The sequence below is a fragment of the Scyliorhinus torazame genome, chromosome 19, assembly GCF_047496885.1.
Source record: "Scyliorhinus torazame isolate Kashiwa2021f chromosome 19, sScyTor2.1, whole genome shotgun sequence".
NCBI classification, from domain to species: Eukaryota; Metazoa; Chordata; class Chondrichthyes; order Carcharhiniformes; family Scyliorhinidae; genus Scyliorhinus; species Scyliorhinus torazame.
In genome coordinates this window covers 137570119-137592046 of record NC_092725.1, presented here as the reverse complement: position 1 = coordinate 137592046, position 21928 = coordinate 137570119, and the positions used below count along the sequence as shown (strand labels likewise).

Sequence of the window (21928 nt, the reverse complement as noted above, 5' to 3'; positions counted from 1 at the left end):
TTTCCCCCACAGAGAATGACCAACACATGACACGGACTCTCTAACAGTGGTGTAGATGAAAACCCTGCAACTAATTAAAAACTAATTGAATGTTGCGATGGGGAGCCTTGAATAGTCTGTAAAAATGAGCGAAACCAGACCAAATGGCTTTCCTCGTCTATAATTATCTTGCAATCTTGTGAAGAAAGTATACTTTATTGGAGCAAGCACACATTAATTACGGTTTCACCACACTAACAGTGTTTGGGGCTCCTCGCGGCAGTGCAGGAAAAGATGAGTAAACAGGCGTTGCATCTGCTGTAAGCTTACGAGAAAAGTGCAAAGAGAACGGCAGCTGGAAATGTGAATGGGAGAAGGAAGGAATCATCCAGCAGGACAGTGGTGAGAGGAGGGGAGACATAAACACAGCAGTGCGATTGTGCTGCTGATGACTGGGAGGCAAGTATGGGGAAAAGAATGTCCCTGATGCGGTTGCGTAGGAAGAAGGAGAAGAGAGTCCAGACACGTGAAATAGTTCATCAAGGATTGTATTATATACGAACAGTAGAGGGGTACAAAAAAAAGAGGGCACTTCAGAAGACCTGGCTTAGAAGCTGGAGTCATCAAGCTTGGTGTGGCTGCGATGTAAAAATTGGGTGGGAAGAGGTGGTGGGGATAAGAAACCTTATGGCATTGCAGAGAAGCATATTCCAGATAATTGTGGGAATCTGAGTTTGCAATGGGCTACATCCCAATGTGATGTTTGTTGCTATAGATGGAGGGTGAAGGTTCCAGGAAGGCAAGGGAAAAGTCAGCGAGGGACCATGCAAATATGTGGGTTTGGCCAGAATTGGAAGTACAGTTAATGAATTTAAAAAAAAAAAAAGACATTTTATTTGTAGTTTTTATAATAAGAACGATCACAGCATGGTACATAAACATGGTACATAAAACATTTCCATCCCTATCACGTTCTTCGCACCTACAACAATGAAACAATAGCCTAACCCCCCCCCCCTCTAGATTTCTGCCTCTGCTGACATTTTAATTTTCTCCGAGAAAGTCGACGAACGGCTGCCACCTCCGGACTAACCCTAACATTGACCCTCTTAGGGCAAACTTTAAACTTTATTTTCTCGAGACTGAGAAACCAAGCCATGTCACTAACCCAGGTCTCTAATTTTGGGGGCTTCGAGTCCCTCCACATTAACAGAATCCGTCTCCGCGCTACCAAGGAGGCAAAGGCCAAAACATCAGCCTCTCTAGCCCCCTGGACGCCCGGCTCTTCCGACACTCCAAGGATCGCCACCTCTGCACTCAGCACCCCCCGTGTTTTAAGTACCGTGGACATAGCCTGAGCAAAACCCTACCAGAACCCTCTAAGCTTCAGGCATGCCCAAAACATATGGACATGATTTGCTGGACCTCCCGCGCATCTCGTGCACCTGTCCTCTACACCAAAAACCTTGCTCATCCGGGCCACCGTCATGTGTGCCCGGTGGACTACCTTAAATTGTATCAGGCTGAGCCTGGCACATGATGAGGACGTGTTAACCCTGAGTAAGGCAACAGTTAATGAATTTAACAAGATCAGAACAACAGTATCAAGTGGCATCAACATCACTTTTGATCAAAGGAAAGAAATCAGGAGCTGACTATGTCATCTTTCCTATTGTACGGGAAAAAACTGTAACAAGGAATATAAAATTACAGGCAATATAGTAAATATATTTTTGAAAATACTCTTGCAAATAACATCATGGAACAGAAACTACATCCCATATATATGCCCTATTCACTCATCATTGTAAACCACCCTGAATGCAGCTACTGGCTCCTTCAGTAGTTTACTTCCGCAGGTGTTAATCCTATGGGGAGAACCAGTTTTGAGATTTTCTCACGACTCAAGTTAATTCCCCGGCCACAGCACTGTCGATACACACTCATCTCAGAGTTGCTTTCTGCTGGAGGTCAACTCAGAGCTGCATTGACAGAGGCTTGCGAACAAGCTGTCCACTGTCAGCCATTGGAAGCATGATGAAAATAAAAATACATATAACGAAGCATTTATATATATTATTAAAACAAATGCAATTGGAATCTCCCAGTTTTTGTCATGGTGATTCCCGGTGTTAACAACTGATAATTTTGTAGTAATGGTTCTGCTGCGCTTATGGACATCATTGTAATTTATGTGTCCCTCAGCTTCAAGAATTGATGCCGTCAATACCATCTGGAACATACATGATTTTGAAGAGATTGGGCCAAAATTGCACTCCTATTACGAGAACAAAGCTTAATTTCTGGACATGGGTCCTGTGGCTAAAAGATGCCTCAAACGCCCAGCCCACTATCAGACATTTCTGGCTCTGCCCATATTTCTGGTTATTTCTTCCATTGTCATTAACAGCCCCAGCTACTGATTGATAGAATTCCCTACTTGGGACAACAGCCTTAAGCAAGGATCAAGCGAGCGATATTTCTGGTTTCTACACCTCAATGCTACACTGTCAAGTGCATTTACCAACTCAGGAGCTTGGACCCCACTCAATTATATTTGAGGTATAAACAGTAAAATATGCAGTAAATAAACTCGAGCAATGACCATCACACCACAGCATCTCAAAATATAAAGTAAAGCTGTAAAAAATAAGGTTATGAATGACTCACATGCTGTTGAAAAGCTCGCGGTAAGTTTCATCACCTTTGCCTTCTGACATCAAGCTATCCAATTTGTCTATCAGCTTTGCCTCCACCTGAGAATGCACATGTTAAGAAAGCTCAGTGACCAATCAGTCTCTTGATAGATATGTATGTTTAGTCTGTATAGATTGTACGCACCATGCTCCGAGCAGCATGAGAGAGAGAACTGGCAACAGGTACCCTAGAAATGCAACCACACCCGGAACACACGCTGGAGATGGTGTGCAAGCTGCACACATTCGTTCGCTGTATAAATGGGACCACATGAAGGTAGTGTTTCCCACTCATTTTAATGATTCAAGCTGGTAGCCAGCACTGCTCTTCTTGGCTATATGCTGATGGCAAGCACAAATACCTCCAAAAGTGAAATGAACTGTGACTGCAGACAGCAGGGAACACATACAAAGTTAGCAGTGACAGCCAGCAACGCTGATTGGGCCCCCAGGTTGGCTGATGCCGCTTTGGAGATTTTGGTCCAGGCGGTGGACAGGATGAGGGACATCCTGTTCCCACTTTGGGGTAGAGCACCCTCCAGGCAACATTTCCATGAATGCTGGCAAGAGGTCACAGAGGAGGTGAATGCCATTTTAGCTTCCAGGTCACGGATGCAATGCTGGTAAATGTTCAATATCCTCACCAGGGTTGTCGAGGTAAAAACTATTTATTTTCTCTGTACTCATACCTTCCCCTTCCTATTCAAGACCAACCGCAGCATCGTCATCAAACCAGCAGACAAAGGAGGGGCCACTGTCGTACTGAACAGAACGGACTACTGCAAAGAAGTATACCAACAACTGAACAACCAAGAACACTACGGACAGTTACCCGCAGATCCAACCAAGGAACACATCCGCCAACTTAACAGACTGATCAAGACCTTGGATCCAGATCTTCAGAGCACCCTACGTGCTCTCATCCCACGCACTCCCCGCATCGGAGATCTCTACTGCCTCCCGAAAATACATAAGGCCAACACACCAGGCCGCCCTATCGTTTCAGGCAATGGGACCCTGTGTGAGAACCTCTCTGGCTACATCGAGGGCATCTTGAAACCCATCGTACAAGGTACGCACAGCTTCTGTCGCGACACTACGGACTTCCTGCAGAAACTCAGCACCCATGGACCAGTTGAACCAGGAACATTCCTCGTCACAATGGACGTCTCAGCACTCTATACCAGCATCCCCCATGACGACGGCATTGCTGCAACAGCCTCAGTACTCAACACCGACAACTGCCAATCTCCAGACGCAATTCTGCAACTCATCCGCTTCATTCTGGATCACAACATCTTCACCTTCGACAACAAGTTCTTCATCCAGACGCACGGAACAGCCATGGGGACCAAATTCGCACCCCAATACGCCAACATCTTCATGCACAAGTTTGAACAGGACCTACTCACCGCACAGGACCTTCAACCGACGTTATACACCAGATACATCGATGACATTTTTTTCCTTTGGACCCACGGCGAAGAATCACTGAAACGACTACACGATGACATTAATAAGTTCCATCCCACCATCAGACTCACCATGGACTACTCTCCAAAATCAGTTGCATTCTTGGACACACTCGTCTCCATCAAGGACGGTCACCTCAGCACTTCGCTTTACCGCAAACCCACGGATAACCTCACGATGCTCCACTTCTCCAGCTTCCACCCTAAACACATTAAAGAAGCCATCCCCTATGGACAAGCGCTCCGTATACACAGGATCTGCTCAGACGAGGAGGAGCGTAACAGACATCTACAGACGTTGAAAGATGCCCTCGTACGAACGGGATATGGCACTCGACTCATCGATCGACAGTTGCAACGCGCCACAGCGAAAAACCGCACCAACCTGCTCAGAAGACAAACATGGGACACAACCGACAGAATACCCTTCGTCGTCCAGTACTTCCCTGGAGCGGGGAAACTACGTCATCTTCTTCACAGCCTTCAACACGTCATTGATGACGATGAATATCTTGCCAAGGTCATCCCCACACCCCCACTACTTGCCTTCAAACAACCGCGCAACCTCAAACAAACCATTGTTTGCAGCAAACTACCCAGTCTTCAGAACCGTGACCACGACACCACACAACCATGCCATGGCAATCTCTGCAAGACGTGCCAGATCATCGACATGGATACCACTATTACACGTGAGAACACCACCCACCAGGTACGCGGTACATACTCGTGCGACTCGGCCAACGTTGTCTACCTCATACGCTGCAGGAAAGGATGTCCCGAAGCGTGGTACATTGGCGAGACCATGCAGACGCTGCGACAACGAATGAACGGACATCGCGCAACAATCACCAGGCAGGAATGTTCCCTTCCAGTCAGGGAACACTTCAGCAGTCAAGGGCATTCAGCCTCTGATCTCCGGGTAAACGTTCTCCAAGGCGGCCTTCAGGACGCGCGACAACGCAGAATCGCCGAGCAGAAACTTATAGCCAAGTTCCGCACACGAGTGCGGCCTCAACCGGGACTTGGGATTCATGTCGCATTACATTCATCCCCCACCATCTGGCCTGCAAAATCCTACCAACTGTCCTGGCTTGACACAATTCACACCTCTTTAACCTGGGGTTACCCCATCTCTGGATCTGTAAAGATTTAATCACCTGCTAATGGTCGCATTCCAAGCATTGTTCGGCATCTTTGAATCTGGCTATATATGTGTTTCTGGAACAGACCTCTTCATTCACCTGAGGAAGGAGCAGCGCTCCGAAAGCTAGTGACATTGAAACAAACCTGTTGGACTTTAACCTGGTGTTGTAAGACTTCGTACTGTGCTCACCCCAGTCCAACGCCGGCATCTCCACATCATTCCTATTCACAGTATTCCCCTCGCCTCATGCCAGTTACTCTTCTACAATCACTCCATCACACTTCACCACCTCCTTCTCATACCCTCTACTATCTCAATCCTCACAACCTTCTCTAAACAACAAGGTTCTCACTGGCACACACCTGTCTTTCCTGTAGGACAGTCTCTCAAAACCTGCATCAGGAGACTGCCGCCAGAGGTGGATGAGTCTCTCTGCACCTGTTCCCAATGAAAGAAAATGCACGAGCCATCACAGGCAGGGGAAGAGTCGATAATGTGGTGAGTGGCAGTGCTGGAAGAGACTTTGCGTGCAGAGTATTTTCACAACTTATCTTCTTTTTCCACTCTTGCTTCCTTCTCATTGTACACACTCTTTAACCACCTGCAACGAATATCACTTATCCACTTGCCTCTCAGCTTTCCCTCCATCTCAAATACTAACCAAAACAATAACTTAGACTTATATAGCACCTTCCACATGGCAAAATAGCCCAAGACATTTCACAATAGCACTAGAGAACAGATGAAACTAAGCTATATTTGGAAATTTAGCGACAGCAATGACTCCTCCGTCACGACTGCTGTTCACTGACCACAGCTCCGTCTTCAATACCATAATCCAAGCCAAGCTCATATCCAAACACCAAAACCTAGGACTTGGCTCCTCCCTCTGCAAATGGATCCTCGACATCCTGACCCACAGACCGCAATAAGCAAGGATAAACAACGGCATGTCCTCCACGATAATCCTCAATATCGATCCCCGCAATGCTGCATGCTTAGCCCCCTACTATACTCCCAAATAGGCACACGACTGGGCGAGGCAAAATTCAACTCCATTTATACGTTTGCTGATGACACGACTGCAGTGGGTCGGATCTCAAATAATGATGAGTCAAAGTACAGGAGGGAGATGGAGAATTAGTGGCCTGGTGCAATAAGAACAATTTCTCCCTCAATGTCAGCAAAATCAAGGAGCAGGTCATTGGCTTCAGGAGTCGAAGTGTCATCAACACCCCTGTCGGTATCAATGGTGTCGAGGTGGTTGGATGGTTGACAGCTTCAAATTCCTGGCTGTGCACATCAACAATCTGTCCTGGTACCCACATCGACAGTATGACCAAGAAACCACAACCATACTTACACGTACTCGGGAAATTAAGGAAATTCAGCATGTTTACGTACCATCGAAAGCATCTGCCTGCATCACAACCTGCTACGGAAACTGCTCGCCCCAAGACTGTAAGAAACTACAGAGCGTCGTGAACACAGGCCAGTCCGTCACGTGAACCCGCCTCCCATCTATTGACTCCATCTACACCTCCTGCAGCCTTGGTTATGCGGGCAGCATAATCAAGGACTCCGCCCACCCAGGCTATTCCCTCTTCCAACCTCTTCCAGCGGGCAGAAAATACAAAAGTTTGAGAACACATGCCAACAGATTCAAAAACAGTTTCTTCCCCGCTGTTATCAGACTCCTGAGTGAGCCTCTTAGAGTCTGAACTGATCTTATGGTCTGAACTGATCTTTCTACGCATCTTCTCCACAGTTGTAGCACTATATACCCTACACTTAACCCGCTATCTATGTTTATGAATTTTCATTATATATCCTATGTATTTATCATATGTTCTATGTTTTTTCATGTATGGAGCGATCTGCCTGGACTGCACACAGAACAATATTTTTCACTGTACTTCGGTGCATGTGACAATAAATCCAAATCTAAAGATGGGTTTTGAAGTGTCTAAAAGGAAAGCACGGCAGATGTGGAAATTCCAGAACTTGGGGCCTAAGTAATGAAATATAACCACTAATGATGGAGCAATTAAAATCAGTGATGCAGTTATCTTGGAAAGTTGTGGGGCTGGTGCATTTTACAAAAATAACACCAAATCAGGGATCTGAAAACAAAGGTGAGAATTTTAAAATCAAGACATTGCTTGACTGGAGCCAATGGAGGACAGCGAGCAATGTTAGCACAGAGTTACTGCTCCCTAGTGCTCAAGGTGGAATTGGGGTTTTAATTGCTTAATAACACTTAGGGGGTCAGTTTAGCTCACTTGGTTGGTGAAACAAGCAAGGCCAGCAGCAATTCCCGTACAAGCTGAGGTTATTCATCAAAAATATTTTTATTCAACTTCTCAAATATTAACATTTAACAATTAAACATATCGCACACAACATTTACAACAACCAACCCAAAATAAAACAACATCCCAGGTTACCCCCCCACCTTCCCTCCTAGCAGTTGATGGCAACCAGCTCCCCAAAATGCAAAAAAACAAACCCCTCACTCACCCCCCTCAAAGCAAATTTCATTGTCCAAATACAAGAATTGCATTAGATCCCACAGCCACACAGAGGCACAGGGTAGTGAAACTGACCTCCACCTCAACAGGAGCCGCCTGCGAGCGATCAACGAGGGGAAAGCTAAAACCCGCTCGCGTCTGCAGCTCCACGGGACTGGGCTCAAAGTCCACATGTAGAGTTGCCGAAACCCAAAACATTTCCAACTTCAGGCAGGACCAGAACAAGTGTACATTATTGGCTGGGCCTCTCCCACACGCTCACAAATATCTTCCATCCCCTCAAATAACTGGCCATTCCTCGACTTGGTTTGATGCGCTCTGTGCACTACTTTTAGCTGCATCAACCCCAGCCTCCCACATAAGCCTGAGACATTCGCCCTCTGCAGCACCTCGCACCACAGTCCCTCCCACTAACTTCTCTTCCCACTTGGCCTCAACCCGCTCCAGAGTCGCTCTATCCTCCTCCTAGAGCCTCCCCTAAATTGCTGAGATCCCCCCCCCCCGACCCCACTGACAACACCCCTCCAGCAACGAGGAGGGTGATGCCTCCAACTTAAAGTGCTGCCGAAATCTCCTCCATATTTTCAGCACGCCCACTACCACTGGCCCCCGACTCCTTACAAAAACCTGCTTCCATCTTCACCCACAAAGCCTCCGTCTCCAACTCCATCCCCGCACCTTCTCAGCATTCACTACCAGTAATAGTATAACAGGTTCCGAAGGGACAAGCCCCCTAACTGTCGCCCTCTCTGGACCATCGTCCTTCTAATCCTTGCTACTTTACCTGCCATACAAACAATGAAATCAGCCTCTCCACCTCCACAAAAAAACATTTTTGGCAAGAATAAAAACCGCGGCAAAATATTCATCTTAACCGCCAGCCAACGATCGGGGAAGACTACCCCACCTCAGCAAATCTGCCTTAACCCTGCCCACAAGACCCGTGAAATTCAACTTACAGAGCCAAGCCCAGTCCCGAGCCACCTGCACTCCTAGATATCTAAAATGGAGAGATCTACGCTTCTCCCAGAGAGTTGGATTGGGGAGAGATTTCAAAACAAAGTTGAGAATTTTAAAATGAAGACATTTTAAAGGATAATAAGATACTCCATAGGAGCATTAGAAAACCAAAATTGACCAAAACTGTCACTGAACACTGGAGAAAGAGAGCAGACTAATTGGATAGCTCTTTCAAAAAATCAACAGAGGCACAATAGGCAAAGTGGTCTCCTTGATTCTATAATAAGGGAGGGAATTCTACAACTTGGTGTGTGGACAACTGAAGACAGATGTGTGGACAACTGAAGACATGATTGCCAATGGTCAGGTGAATTTGGGATGTACAAGGAAACCTACCAAGGAAAAAGCCCAATTTATCGCCTATCTATTTTGCCCTGTCCACTCTAAGGTAGAGGTCATGTCTGACCTCACCTTTCACAGGTTTTGCTATTCGTGCCCCAATGGGAGGCTCAGGTTGTGGCTACTACAGGTGACATTGGGGTGATTTCCTGGCTGTTCTCACCAGCGGGATCTTCCGGTCCCACTGGCAACAACCCCCCATCGCCGATTCAATGCGAAAGCCCATTGACAGCGGTGGGACCATAACACCCTGCTGCCGCCAACAGCGGCTCCTTCCACCACCGATAAACATGCCGCGAGAAACACAAAGGCCCCCAATAGTCTTGAAGCAATATATCACTTCTGTGACATGCGTATGGAGATGCTTCCTGAAGACAAATTTTGGGCAGTATCTCCTGCATAGACACCACCACTCTCTCCTGTCTTCCTTGCTGTTCCCCTTCTCCTTCAACCTCAAAGGCAGCCTTGCCAGACCACCTTTAACGACAATAAAATGGTGTACAAAGCAGTCAAAGACAGTGAAGCAGCAGTAAAAACTGAACTAAGATTTTGTGGCAGAAAACAGGTAAAAAGCTAATCAACAAACGACAAGCCAGCAACGAAACAAACACACAACAGCAAACATAGGATCCTGATTTAATTATTTTGATCAACGTTCCCCTTGGTCCAGTTGGGAGGGCCTATTCCTGGCAGATCAGTTTAAAAAAAATATTTGTTCATGTGTCGTGGGTAACATTGGCACGGTCAGAATTTATTACCCACCCCTAACTACCCTCAAGAAGATGGTGGTGAGCCACCTTCTTGAACCTTTGCTGTCCACAGTTACACCCACAGTGCTATTGGAGAGGGAGTGAAATAAATCTGGCTGCTCATTCTTGGCTTTGATGTATTTGAGGTTGAAAAATAATCTGCTCGTTGCCTAGATGCCTCAGGCTGTTACACTCTGAGCTGAGCAGCTATATACTTAGATCATCCGCAACAACTTCCACAAATCATCCACTAACATTCGTTGATGTAAACTGGAAATCACTTGCATCTTCCCCCTTCTGGTCCCAATTTCCAAACACCCTCTAAGCTCTGTGACTAACCCTCTGAAATCTTTCTGCAACTGCTTTCAGTTTTGCCTGGTCACTTCCAAGAGATGTCATAAGCAGCACATTTTCCAATTGTATGGTCCGCACCATCCCTTGCATCCATTTGACGAAATGCTGCTGCTATTTTGTGCTAAGTGGTGGCATCAATCCTATACACTTAAAAATTAAAGAATCCACCTCACGTTACAAACAGCAAAAAATGCTTCATTATTGTCACAAGGGTGTTTAAGATGAAGACAGTGGGGCTCCATATTTAAAACAAAAAGCAGATTCCAATATGATCGGTTTGTATTTTTGGTGATGGATTGTTCAAACAGCCACACAGATGTTGTATAGATTTGAACATCGAAATAATGAACAGCAATGAGTCGGTCTCTAAAGTAAAATACATAAACACGAACAGCCTTGGTGCCAGAGAATAAAAAACACCTCCTCCACCATCCTCCCCCTCTCACAGTATGAAAGCAGAAAGTACACCCAGAGACATTTAAAATATTAACCACCTAGCAGCCAGCATGCTAGGAAATCGGAATTGTTATTAATTTTGAATCTGCACTAATAGGAATAAATATGTTGCAAGACTGATTTGATACAAATTTGAAGGTTATATTATTTTTAACTGAGATTTTTAAAATGTCATCCATTTTTCAGACGAAGCTTGACCAGTCCAATGGATACAGCTTAAATGTGACCACCCTGATACCGCGTTTAGGGACAAGTTGGAACTTGACTTCATTTCATAAATGTCGCAATGACTTCATTTTCAGGGTGGTGAATTTAGCGAGCTCTACCTGTTTGAAGTTTCCAGTACGTCTCTGTTCCCAATCCATCAAGTCATGAAAAATCGGGATCATCACATTCCGCAGGTCGGCCTGGGGTACAAGGGTAACTTCCAAAAACGGTCCAATAAGTCCAGGAATAAAGTGAAGCTTGTGCTCTCCTGCAATATGATCAATAATGATCACTTATTGTCTTCAAACGATTCACATTATAATGGATACTTATCCAATTCAGAAAACACAATGCTGCTGGCCTTTACCTAGATTTTGCCACATGCTGAAAATTTCACATCCCATCATCACCCTCATGTCTCCATATCTGTAATTTAATTTGAAAATCGAAGATTATGAACATGAAATCGACAAGGGGAACCCAAAATAGTAGAAATAGTTCTTTCTGGTAACACGAGCATAATAAGGGGGATTAAAAAAAACATCTATGGCCTTTGTACATAAACAGCAACAGATAATTCAACTTACTTTTCTAGAACCTTTTTCCTTTTTGCAGGTGAAAACAACTCTAGCTGAAGGCAGGGCTGATTGATAAATATTACTGCCAAATAGAAGTATGAATCCCACACCTACGGAAGATGAATTCTTTAATTACATCCAGATTTAAAACACTTACAAAATATGAAGCAACAGTGGGATAGTTTTATGTCCATTTAGGTTGGTAACCAATGTGACAGCAGTGCAATATTTACATTTACATGCTGAACTCAAAGCCTTTCCATACATTATAAAGCACAAAGTTTCCTGGTCCAGACGAACTAATACCCTAAAAAGGTTGCATAGTCACCAAACTTACAAACGTACAGAAAGAATTACACATTTACTGGTGAATCTTCACAGGAGGCCATCATTCAGGCCACGGTGCCCATGCTGTCGCTTTGAAAGAGCGATTCAATTAGTCCCACTCCCCGGCAGGAATCAATAGGCTGCTTTAGAATGATAGGATAATATACCATGAGGCAGTGGTGGGCAATCAACACCCCGGGGGCCGCATGTGGCCCATCTGGGTCCTGAATGCAGGCATGAGACATTTTGTGGGCCGTTGCTCACACACAGGGTTGCTACATTCCATCTGCGTAGTTTTCTTTTTCCTACTGAAGCGACACGCATATAAAGCAAGGGTAAGTGAAGTGAGGTGCGTGCTAATTGCCCACAACATTGACTGAGAGCCCTGCAGTCCCTCTGCCTCCAAAGTGTAAATATTTATTTTACTTTTACCATTTGAAGTTGAGGATGGTCCTTTTAATACATAAACGGGTAAGAATGCTTTATTGCTCATAATGAAATATTTGCTGTGCATTAAATGTATTTAATCTTACTCATGGGGCCATGGTTAGTGAACAAGCCTGATTTCAATCTTGCAGCCTTCTGCGATGAAGGATGGCCATTCATGCGGCCCACTCACTATCCTAGGATGCCCATCACTGACATGAGGTGAGCTGTGTTATTGTGCTGCCAAGACATACCGCTATTTATGCTAACTTCTCTCTTTACAGTCCAATTGTTGCAGGTAAATACAGCTCATGATCGGTCAGATTTCCCAATTCCTGAGTGAGGGCCATTTGATGATTCGAAGGGGTTTGTAAACTAACTGAAGCTGCATTGCCTCCACCATATCGGAATGTTTCATGAATTCATTGCTTGATGAATTCTTGTGACTTATAACAAGCAACTCACTTTCTAAAATGTTTATCCGTGTACATTTGCAGACCACAGCATCGGCAGGGTTGAGAAGCTTTTGGATCTATGTGAATGAATGTAAATGGGGACAAGGGAACAAGCAGCTCCAGCCCTCTTCAAAATATTGAGCAAATATGAATTGAATTTTTTTTTGTTTTTAGTAGCTTCAACACCGCATGCTTTGAAAACAACATCGCTTGTACATGTTGGAATTAAAAATGAAGCATGTAAAAACTCAAATTCTTTGCAGTGGAATGAATTGGTACATGAACACATTAATTTGAATCCTACCTCACCAATCTCTAAGTGGTGAGCTCTGATTTAAACAGTAAATGGATTGAAATCACCTTTTGGTTAATTCTTGACACCGCAACAACTCAGTGATGAAACCATCCCGAAATGTACTCCATGCTAATTATGTTAACCATGCCATCAGTGGATAACTGTTAATTTCAATAACTATCTGTTAAGCAGTATTTTGGTAATAAGTTATTTTCTATACAAAGTTCAGTTGACAATTGTTTTCTGCTATTTTTGGTACAGGGAACTCAGCCCCAAAGATCTTGGTTCATCACAGATGTTACTGTGTAATGCAAGTTAAAAGTGCACTTGCACTTTCACTGTGCATTCACAATATAACTGCAGTGTTGGTTTGATCGAAATACAGAATCAAGGCCTGGTCCGACATTGAAATGAAGCTGAGCTGGACTCCCCCAAGTTGAGTATTGAAAGTTTGTTAGAGGCAGGAAGAGTGGTGGCCAGGTCTGAAATTTCCAGGTGCTGGCTCATGTGCCGGTGGGCTGCTGGTTTCCCTCCTCTGGCCAGTTTTTAAGGGGGCAGGGTGAGGGCCACGCACCCACAAGCTTGTCAACAAAATTTAAAAAGCCTTTTAAAGCCACCGGGCATCCAGAGCCCTGCAGATGCCTGGGGCAAGCTCTGTGGCAGCAGATTGCACGTGGCAGCAGACTGCAGGTGGCAGCAAGCCCCCCCCTCCTCCACGTCATTATATATACATGGCCACAGCTGCAGGACACCCTGTGGAGAACCTGCCCCTATGGGTATTTCTTTTCCAGATCTTTGTCAAAAGTGCTGAGACAGCCCCTCCAATTTGAGGCACATTCTTTTTCCCATATCTGCACCTGCAGGCTGCAATGCTCTTTTGTGCTGGAGGACACCCTATTAGCCTTCCAGCCTGATTATTGTCCTCAATTGGCTAATGAATGTGCCCTCTGGCCATAAATTGGCTTTTTGCTCAAAGATTGCAGTATGTTGTGCGGATACCATGCGGAGTTGGAGCCCGGAGATTATCCCGGCATCTTAGTCCCAACCAAAACAATTATGTGACCCTGTGTCAGGGGTCTACTCAACTTCTGAACTTCAATAGCTGATTTTTGTTTTATGGAAGCCAAACTACTTAGCACCGATGTTAGCTTTGTTATGTAAATCTACTTCTAAAGATGATTTCAAGCTTTCAGATCATTACAGTCATGCTTCAGAGTCTGTGCAAGTGGCGTTTGGTAGTCTGGCTTCTAAACTTATTAGATGCTTGCATTAAAATGACTTGTGGGATGTTTAATCACTTGAAAATGCTTTTGATGATGAAACAAAATTGATTTTGCTTCCATCTAATTTTTAAATGCAAGATTTATTTTCTAAATTTCTGTATCAAGGATTAGTATAACACATTAAAATGAAATGCACGGATGCTATAGTATATGGTTCTTCAAAATGCACTGTGGATAAAATTTAATTATAAACACTTGAATAATTTGATGTGTACTCAAAGATGTTAAATTCAACAGTAATGCTGCAGAATCAGTGTGAACTGTGCTATTCAGACAAGAGAGCGAAAGTAAGTGTACAATCGGATATTTAACCCGAGGGTCTTTTCTGCCAGTCCCCTTCATGGATCCCCTGCACCAGTTTCAGCTCTTAAGGCAGTTGGATGATGTGCATCCAGGCCTCTGCCACTTCACAGCAAAGAGTGCAAGGGCAGACTGCAATGAATCATCACCAATCACTACCTGTGGGGAAATGACTCACATAATGGCACAGTTAAGATCAGTAACATTTTGAATTTATACCCATGTCCTACCACTCCACTGAAGCGGCAATGTTTGTATCATCATGCCATGCTTAATTTATTTTCAATTTTTCATGTTCCATCAAGTGTGTAACAAGGTGTCCAATGATGCCCTGTCATCATCCTGACGCTTGGATGACTCCAGCAGTCTGCAGATGGTCATGGCAACTGTCATGGTGACACTGATCCTGCTTATACCTTTGGAGAGTTTGAGTGTGCAGATGAATATCCATGGTTAAGATTTGTGCCCCACATTGATGGCAGTGTTGGTGCAAATTTAGCAAAGCAATTCTAAATATGTCACCTGAACAGTCCCGCAGCCCAATTGCTTTCACTTCAGTGAGTGGGTGATTCAATGCTGGAGTGGTTCTGCGTTGGTTTCAGTTAAATGCTGGAGCGAACATCCCAGATAAGAGTATGCATCATGAAGCGCATTGAAGGTAGTTACATAAACCCAACCCACAAGCCAAGCCCAAGTTTATATATCCCAGTCACTGCATGGATTGAAGTGTTTGGAACCAAATCTGTGATATGGTCTGTTAATGTCTGCATACGTGTAGCAGTACTCTGAGAAACAAACAAAAATGATTAAGCAATAGGTTGGCATTGTTCAATTAATCCCACTCCCCTCCACTACGCACAGCAAAGGCATTAGTTTTTGGGCTTAATTGTTAATTAAGGCCCCCCCCAATACTTACCGAGCAGTGGAGAGGAATGAAGGTCCCTGTTATTGGGGTTATACTTGCAGAAATGCTGGGAATACGGAGGGCTCCTCAGATTTAATGTCGGGATCTCATTACAATTTTATTATTCCTCCCCATTTGAACATTATTATTACTGATCTGCACATGGGTGGGTTAATCAGCGGACTCTAAAACTTGCCCCTGTTAAATTGGGGTTAGCTTTCCCATTTTAACACTTCAATATCTCCCCCCCCCCCCCGCCACCCCCCAAGCTCAGAACAGTGTCCTGGATAGGGGTTAAAATTACCACATGATTTTTGTCAGCTGCCCCTGCAGCATTTCTTTAATTTACAGAATTTAAATTACCTCCACTGGTAAAAAACGTCAAGTCACAGGAGTGATATCAATGAAAGAATCCCCTAAACAATACTAACATTATTAATTACTGCAAACCCGGCTCATTAGTCCCAGAAGACAAATTTGAGCAGAACAGAAACCACAATAATGCCTATACAGAAATGCAGACAGCAAGCCAAAAAGCAGAGGGCCAGAAAGTATTCGAACCCAATATTAAAATCACCCTACCTTGAAGTCAAAGCTTTCATTTAGAAAATTCTTTCTAAGTGCATCAGAGAGATAGAGAATCGTAGTGATGATCACACTGAAATATGAGAAAAGCAAGAATCAGCTCCTGGCATTGGGACCACTTATTACCAACTTTAGGTAGAAATACCGGAATTAAATTAAAAATATCAAAGAAAGTGAAGACATGTCCCGTTTCGCACGGTCATCTGTCCTTACATCTGTTGCAACATGCAGATATATATTGACCACTATAAAATCATTCTTCGATATCTATCATTTGCAGTTTGCAGCAGAACAGCTTTTCTTTGAAACATATGCTGCTCAAGAGGTCACATTGGCAGGAATCTATTAAACTTCCCAAAATTGTATAGACCATTTGGCAACTCCCTTAAGTATCACCATCGTTCCAGCTCCAACCCTTTGCTACTTCATATGCAGAACTTTACTGGGTTTACTTTACATCAATGGGTTTTGCAGGCGGCGGGGTGTGATGGTGGTGGTGATGGTGGGGAGGGGGAGGAGGAGGAGGAGACAGGCACCTGTCCAATTCCCTTGGTGGCCTTTCCACTGCAAGCGCACCCACTCCTGATAATTATTAGCCACTGAAGGGCCATTTCATGCCTGACCTCAATTTTGAGGCTGGGAGGAGTTTGGTGTCAGGCCACTCTACTCAGGCTTTAAGTGGGAAGGGACGGGGGGGGGGGGGGGGGGGGGGGGGGGGGGCACCTCCCTCAAGGGCCCCCTGCATTTACCTGGTCCAGGACTTCAAGATCAAGAATCTGAGGGCTGCTTATTGTCCCAGTCTTGCCCACTGCTGCCGCTGGGACTGCAGAACTGGCCAGTAAGGGACGTATGCCCCGTCTCCAAGCTATTAACACTCAATGGTGCCTTAAATGCCGACAGAGCGGTCATGATTGGCGGAGATGCATTGCCCTCTAGCCACCACTGCACCACCACCCCCCCCCTCAAACTCTTTGGGTGGTGGGCAGGAAACTCTGCCATCTGGAACACGTTGTCCAATCTCTACTGTTGAGAAAGACCGAAGAGGCCTCCAATTGTATTGGAAAACCGGTTTACTCCAAACTTTATCAGAAAAGATGAATAAGCAGTTTCTTCATCACTCTGATCCTCAATAGCAATTTCCTATGTTGGTAATGAGTAGAGGTGCAATAGCTTCAAAGACAAATCAAGATAGCTTTCGAGAATTATAGTTTGTATATCTTTTTTTTCATTTCATTTTTTTTTAATGTTCGCACTGACCTAATTTAAAACCCTGGGGTGGAAACCATCTGTTCCAGATGATTTGTCACTCATATGACGTGATTCAACGGAAAAATTTCGAAGTTAATTTGTTGCGGGTTTTTCAGGGAGTTCCCGGCTGGCTCTGCTGGTGAGCTCCCCATCGCTATTCAATGACACGTTTTGGGGCCCTGGGGAGTTTTTTTCAGCACTGGGGGAGCTGATCTCCGAGGTCGGCTTGGGTAGGGTGCTCTTTCCAAGAGCCGGTGCAGACTCGATGGGCCGAATGGCCTCCTTCTGCACTGTAAATTTTATGATGATCGGGCCCCCATTTTGAAAGGCTACCCCGATTTCGAAGTGAGCTTGTGGGACCCCACACCCCCCACACATGGGAAGTGAACCCCCCCCCTCCCCACATACATGGGCACTATCCCCTCCTGTGAAAACACACCGCTATAGGGTCCCTGGGGAAACCCCTCACCTCCTTACTGCTCCCACCTCCTTCCAGACATCCACCATCACCCCCCCCAACCCCCCAAATGCCCCTACTTAGCTGCCCTGCAGACACCCCCACCCTTCAAAACCCCTTCCACCCTCCTTTCATGGGCATGGCCCCCCCTCTGGCCCTGACCCTTGGCAGTGCTACCCTGGCACCCAGGCACCATTGCACTGCCACCTAGACAGTGCTCCAGCCGGCTTGGTAGTGCCAGGGTGGCAGCTGGGCAATGCAAAGGTGCCCACATTCCAGGGGGTGCCAAGGGGCCACCCAACACTGTGAATGACCACCCAGGGGTCTCCGATGGCCCGGGAGACCCCCCCCCCCCCCCCCCCCCCCACTCCCAGGTGTCGTTCCACCTAGTCCAAGTTCTTGTTGCCCAGCACTGTTCGGCGCCCGGCTGCAGCCTCCCTGGGGAGGCCAGTGAATTGAGGGAGGCCAATAGATCCCCCGTAGGTAGGCCTTAAGTAGGTTTACTTTAGCGAGCTCCGTTTGGTCCTGCCCCTTTTGAGCCGAGTTCTGATTCTGTAGTCTCGCGGGAATTGGTTGCATCCCTCGAGCCTGCCAGGAGGCCCATATAATTTTGGTCAGTCCCTGATTCAATATTAGTTTTTTTGTATTCTTGGTGTGCTGATGAAATGAAAATCGTTTATTGTCACAAGTAGGCTTCAAATGAAGTTACTGTGAAAAGCCCCTAGTCACCACATTCCGGCGCCTGTTCGGGGAGGCTGGTATGGAGAGCCTCATTTCCTGGTCATTTCCTACCGCAAATACGGATACAAAATAATTATTCAGTATGCCCGTCATTTCCTTAATATCACTGTCATCAGTTTCAAAGGCTCTACATGGCTCCTGGCTGCCTTCTTTTTCCAGATATGCTTGTAAAGATTTTAAAAATCTAATTTCTACATTCATACAAACTGCCACTTCAGAGCTGCTACCAAGGGGCTTCCATAATTAAAAACTCCTTTTATAGTTCTAAACTCTACCTTGTTATATCATACTCTTAATATTGAAGCGACTTCATGCTTAAATCATGAAGGCTACTCCTCCCCTTCCACCATTATTGCCCATTTTCCCTGAAGACTTTATAGCCTGGTACAATTAGTGCCCAGTGTCTTGTGAGGACAGGCTGAAGGTTATTGGCCCCTGGATGATAGGAATGGAGGCAGGGAGATTAATAAAAGACCATGGAGCCAGGACCATGTATCCCCATCACTGTCCTTCCACTGAGGAAGTTTCCCAGTGGAAGGCTGGACTGCAGATTAGCTGCACATTCCACAAAAGGCGGGCAGTCAGTTTGCATAATTAAGTCCCCAATTACCAGCTATTTTAGGGGTCGCCAGCATTTTGCTGACAGCGGGGCAGCCGCCTGACACACAGGGAGACCATCAGTTTCATTGACGTGACCTCACTGTGGTGGTCCAGGAGGCCATTGGATGCAGAGGCTCTGTTGACCAAAGCAAGGAACAGTCCACCGCCCCAACAATCTCCCTGGCAACATTTACCCTCATTCATGTGGGGCCTGCTGCCCTAGGCCTTCAAAACATTAATTTCTACACATTAGTCAAAGGATGCCTTTGGGGTCCCAAAGCCCACAGTAAAATTCAGCGCCATGACTCAATAATGGTTACCGTGTCGTGCCATCCAAGTTTAAATCACGGCTCCAGCTCATTTAATTTGTTCTTTATATTCAGTGCATTTTTATGAAGGACATTTATTGGGACTATGCACTGTTAGAAACAAAGTATAACTTGAATATAAATCAAAATCAAATTCTCTGTTCAAAGCGGTGAACAGGGTTTCAGTTTCATTGAGTCTGTTTTGAGAGCTTGCTACTGGGAAGTCTGGAGGGTCTCCTAGCAAAACGAAAATCAGGTTTTCTGGATGTATTTGTCCACATGTATTTTAGCGAGGTTTTACAAGTTGGTAGTTCGGGATTTGGGGAAAAAACAAAGTAGAAAAACTACTGTTAATAATAATAATAATAATAATAATAATAATAATAATAATAATAGCTTGTCACACGTAGGCTTCAATGAAGCCTCTGTGAAAAGCCCCTATCGCCACATTCCGCCGCCTGTTCGGAGAGGCTGGTACGGGAATTGTCAAATGACAGGAGTTCAGAGACACAGAAAAAGACAGAAAAGATGGATGGATTTGTTTATTGTCACGTGTACCGAGGTACGGTAAAAACTATTTTTCTGCGAGCAGCTCATGCAGATCATTTAGTACATGGGAAGAAAATAGGGCAACACAAGGTACACAATGTAAATGCATAGTCACCGGCACCGGGTGAGGCATGCAGGAGTGTAGTATTAATCAGGTCAGTCCATAAGAGGGTCGTTTAAGAGTGGCATATAAGTGGATATTTATCATAGAATTTTGAATCATAGAAGTTACAGTGCAGAAGGAGGCCATTCGGCCCATCGAGTCTGCACCGGCCCTTGGAAAGAGCAGCCTACCTAAGCCCACACCTCCACCCTATCCCTGTAACCCAGTAACTCCAGCTAAACATTTTGGACACTTAAGGGCAATTTAGCATGGCCAATCCGTCTCACCTGCACATCTTTGGAGTGTGGGAGGAAACCGGAGCAAATCCACACAGACACGGGGAGAAAGTGCAAACTCCGCACAGACAGTGGCCCAAGCCGGGAATCGAACCTGGGACCCTGGAGCTGTGAAGCATCTGAGCTAACCACTGCGCTACCGTGCCGCCCATTTACAAGTGGTCGGCCAATCATTTTAACGTTTTTCAATATTTTCCCAATATCACTGTTGTATACTGTGAAACAGGCTAGTGGGTGTGTAATTTACTTAGACTGGAGACAGGAAGGTTAAAAATATTAAAACATTTGGGCAGCATGGTAGCCTTGTGGATAGCACAATTGCTTCACAGCTCCAGAGTCCCAGGTTCGATTCCAGCTTGGGTCACTGTCTGTGCGGAGTCGGCACATCCTCCCCGTGTGTGCGTGGGTTTCCTCCGGGTGCTCCGGTTTCCTCCCACAGTCCAAAGATGTGGAGGTTAGGTGGATTGGCCATGATAAATTGCCCTTAGTGTCCAAAATTGCCCTTAGTGTTGGGTGGGGTTACTGGGTTATGGGGATAGGGTGGCGGTGTTGACCTTGGGTAGGGTGCTCTTTCCAAGAGCCGGTGCAGACTCGATGGGCCGAATGGCCTCCTTCTGCACTGTAAATTCTATGATGAAAAAGGAGTTAGGTGTGAAATCAAGTATTTTGAAGTGCAGGTGACCAGGGCCAAGATGGAATACCAGCGAGCAGCATCAACGGAAATTTGCATTAGGAAGATAAGGGAGATGACTTGAAGTTAATTATTGTATTTCAGAAGGAAAATGCATAATTGGTAAGAAACCGGAGTGGAGATTGCAGGAAAGATAGCTACAGATTTGAGGATGTTGAAAAGGGAAGAGATTCAGAGGTTGGAGATGGGGTGGTAGTTTGCAGGTACCGAGGGATAATGGATAGGTTTTTAGAAGAGAAAGTTTTGAGAAGAGCAGTTTTGAAAGAGAACATGCCACAGACATGAGAATTGATTACAATGTCAGCCAGCATGGGGCCCAGGTAGAAAACTTGAGTGGTTAACAGGGGTCTTTATCCATGGGTTAATGGAAGCAAATCTGGAGAGGACAGTGATTGTTGTCCTGCCATTAACGTCCCAGGAAGTGTGATGAAAAAGAGCCTACAGGGCAGCACAGAGGCGCAGTGGGTTAGCCCTGCAGCCTCACGGCGGCGAGATCCCAGGTTCGATCCCGGCTCTGGGTCACGGTCCGTGTGGAGTTTGCACATTCTCCCTGTGTTTGCGTGGGCTTCACCCCTACAACCCAAAGATGTGCAGGGTAGGTGGATTGGCCACGCTACACTGCCCCTTAATTGGAAAAAATGAATTGGGTCCTCTAAATTTATTTTTTTTAAAGAAAAAAAAAAGATCAAGAGCCTACTGGGTGGGAAGGTCAGAGTACTGGAGTTAGGATTGCTGTGGATATGGGGACAATGAACTTGAGCTTCCACACACCCCTGCCGCAGGAGGCCGCCGTTGGCCGGTGGCAGGATCTTCTGGCCCAGCCATTATCAAC

The 21928-nt window shown here is 45.5% G+C and overlaps 1 protein-coding gene across 6 annotated transcripts in view; it reads right to left on the bottom strand.

The window, feature by feature from the left end:
• LOC140396552 (dedicator of cytokinesis protein 4-like) overlaps positions 1-21928 on the bottom strand; it is a 458932-nt gene that overhangs the window by 123741 nt on the left and 313263 nt on the right. For all 6 annotated transcript variants that reach the window (XM_072485296.1, XM_072485300.1, XM_072485297.1 and 3 more), the window contains exons 28-32: positions 16101-16176; positions 11538-11638; positions 11318-11376; positions 11070-11218; positions 2650-2735 (exon numbers count right to left, since the gene is read on the bottom strand). In XM_072485296.1, the coding sequence (XP_072341397.1) occupies positions 2650-2735; positions 11070-11218; positions 11318-11376; positions 11538-11638; positions 16101-16176 (471 nt within the window). The remainder of the gene's footprint in view (positions 1-2649; positions 2736-11069; positions 11219-11317; positions 11377-11537; positions 11639-16100; positions 16177-21928) is intronic.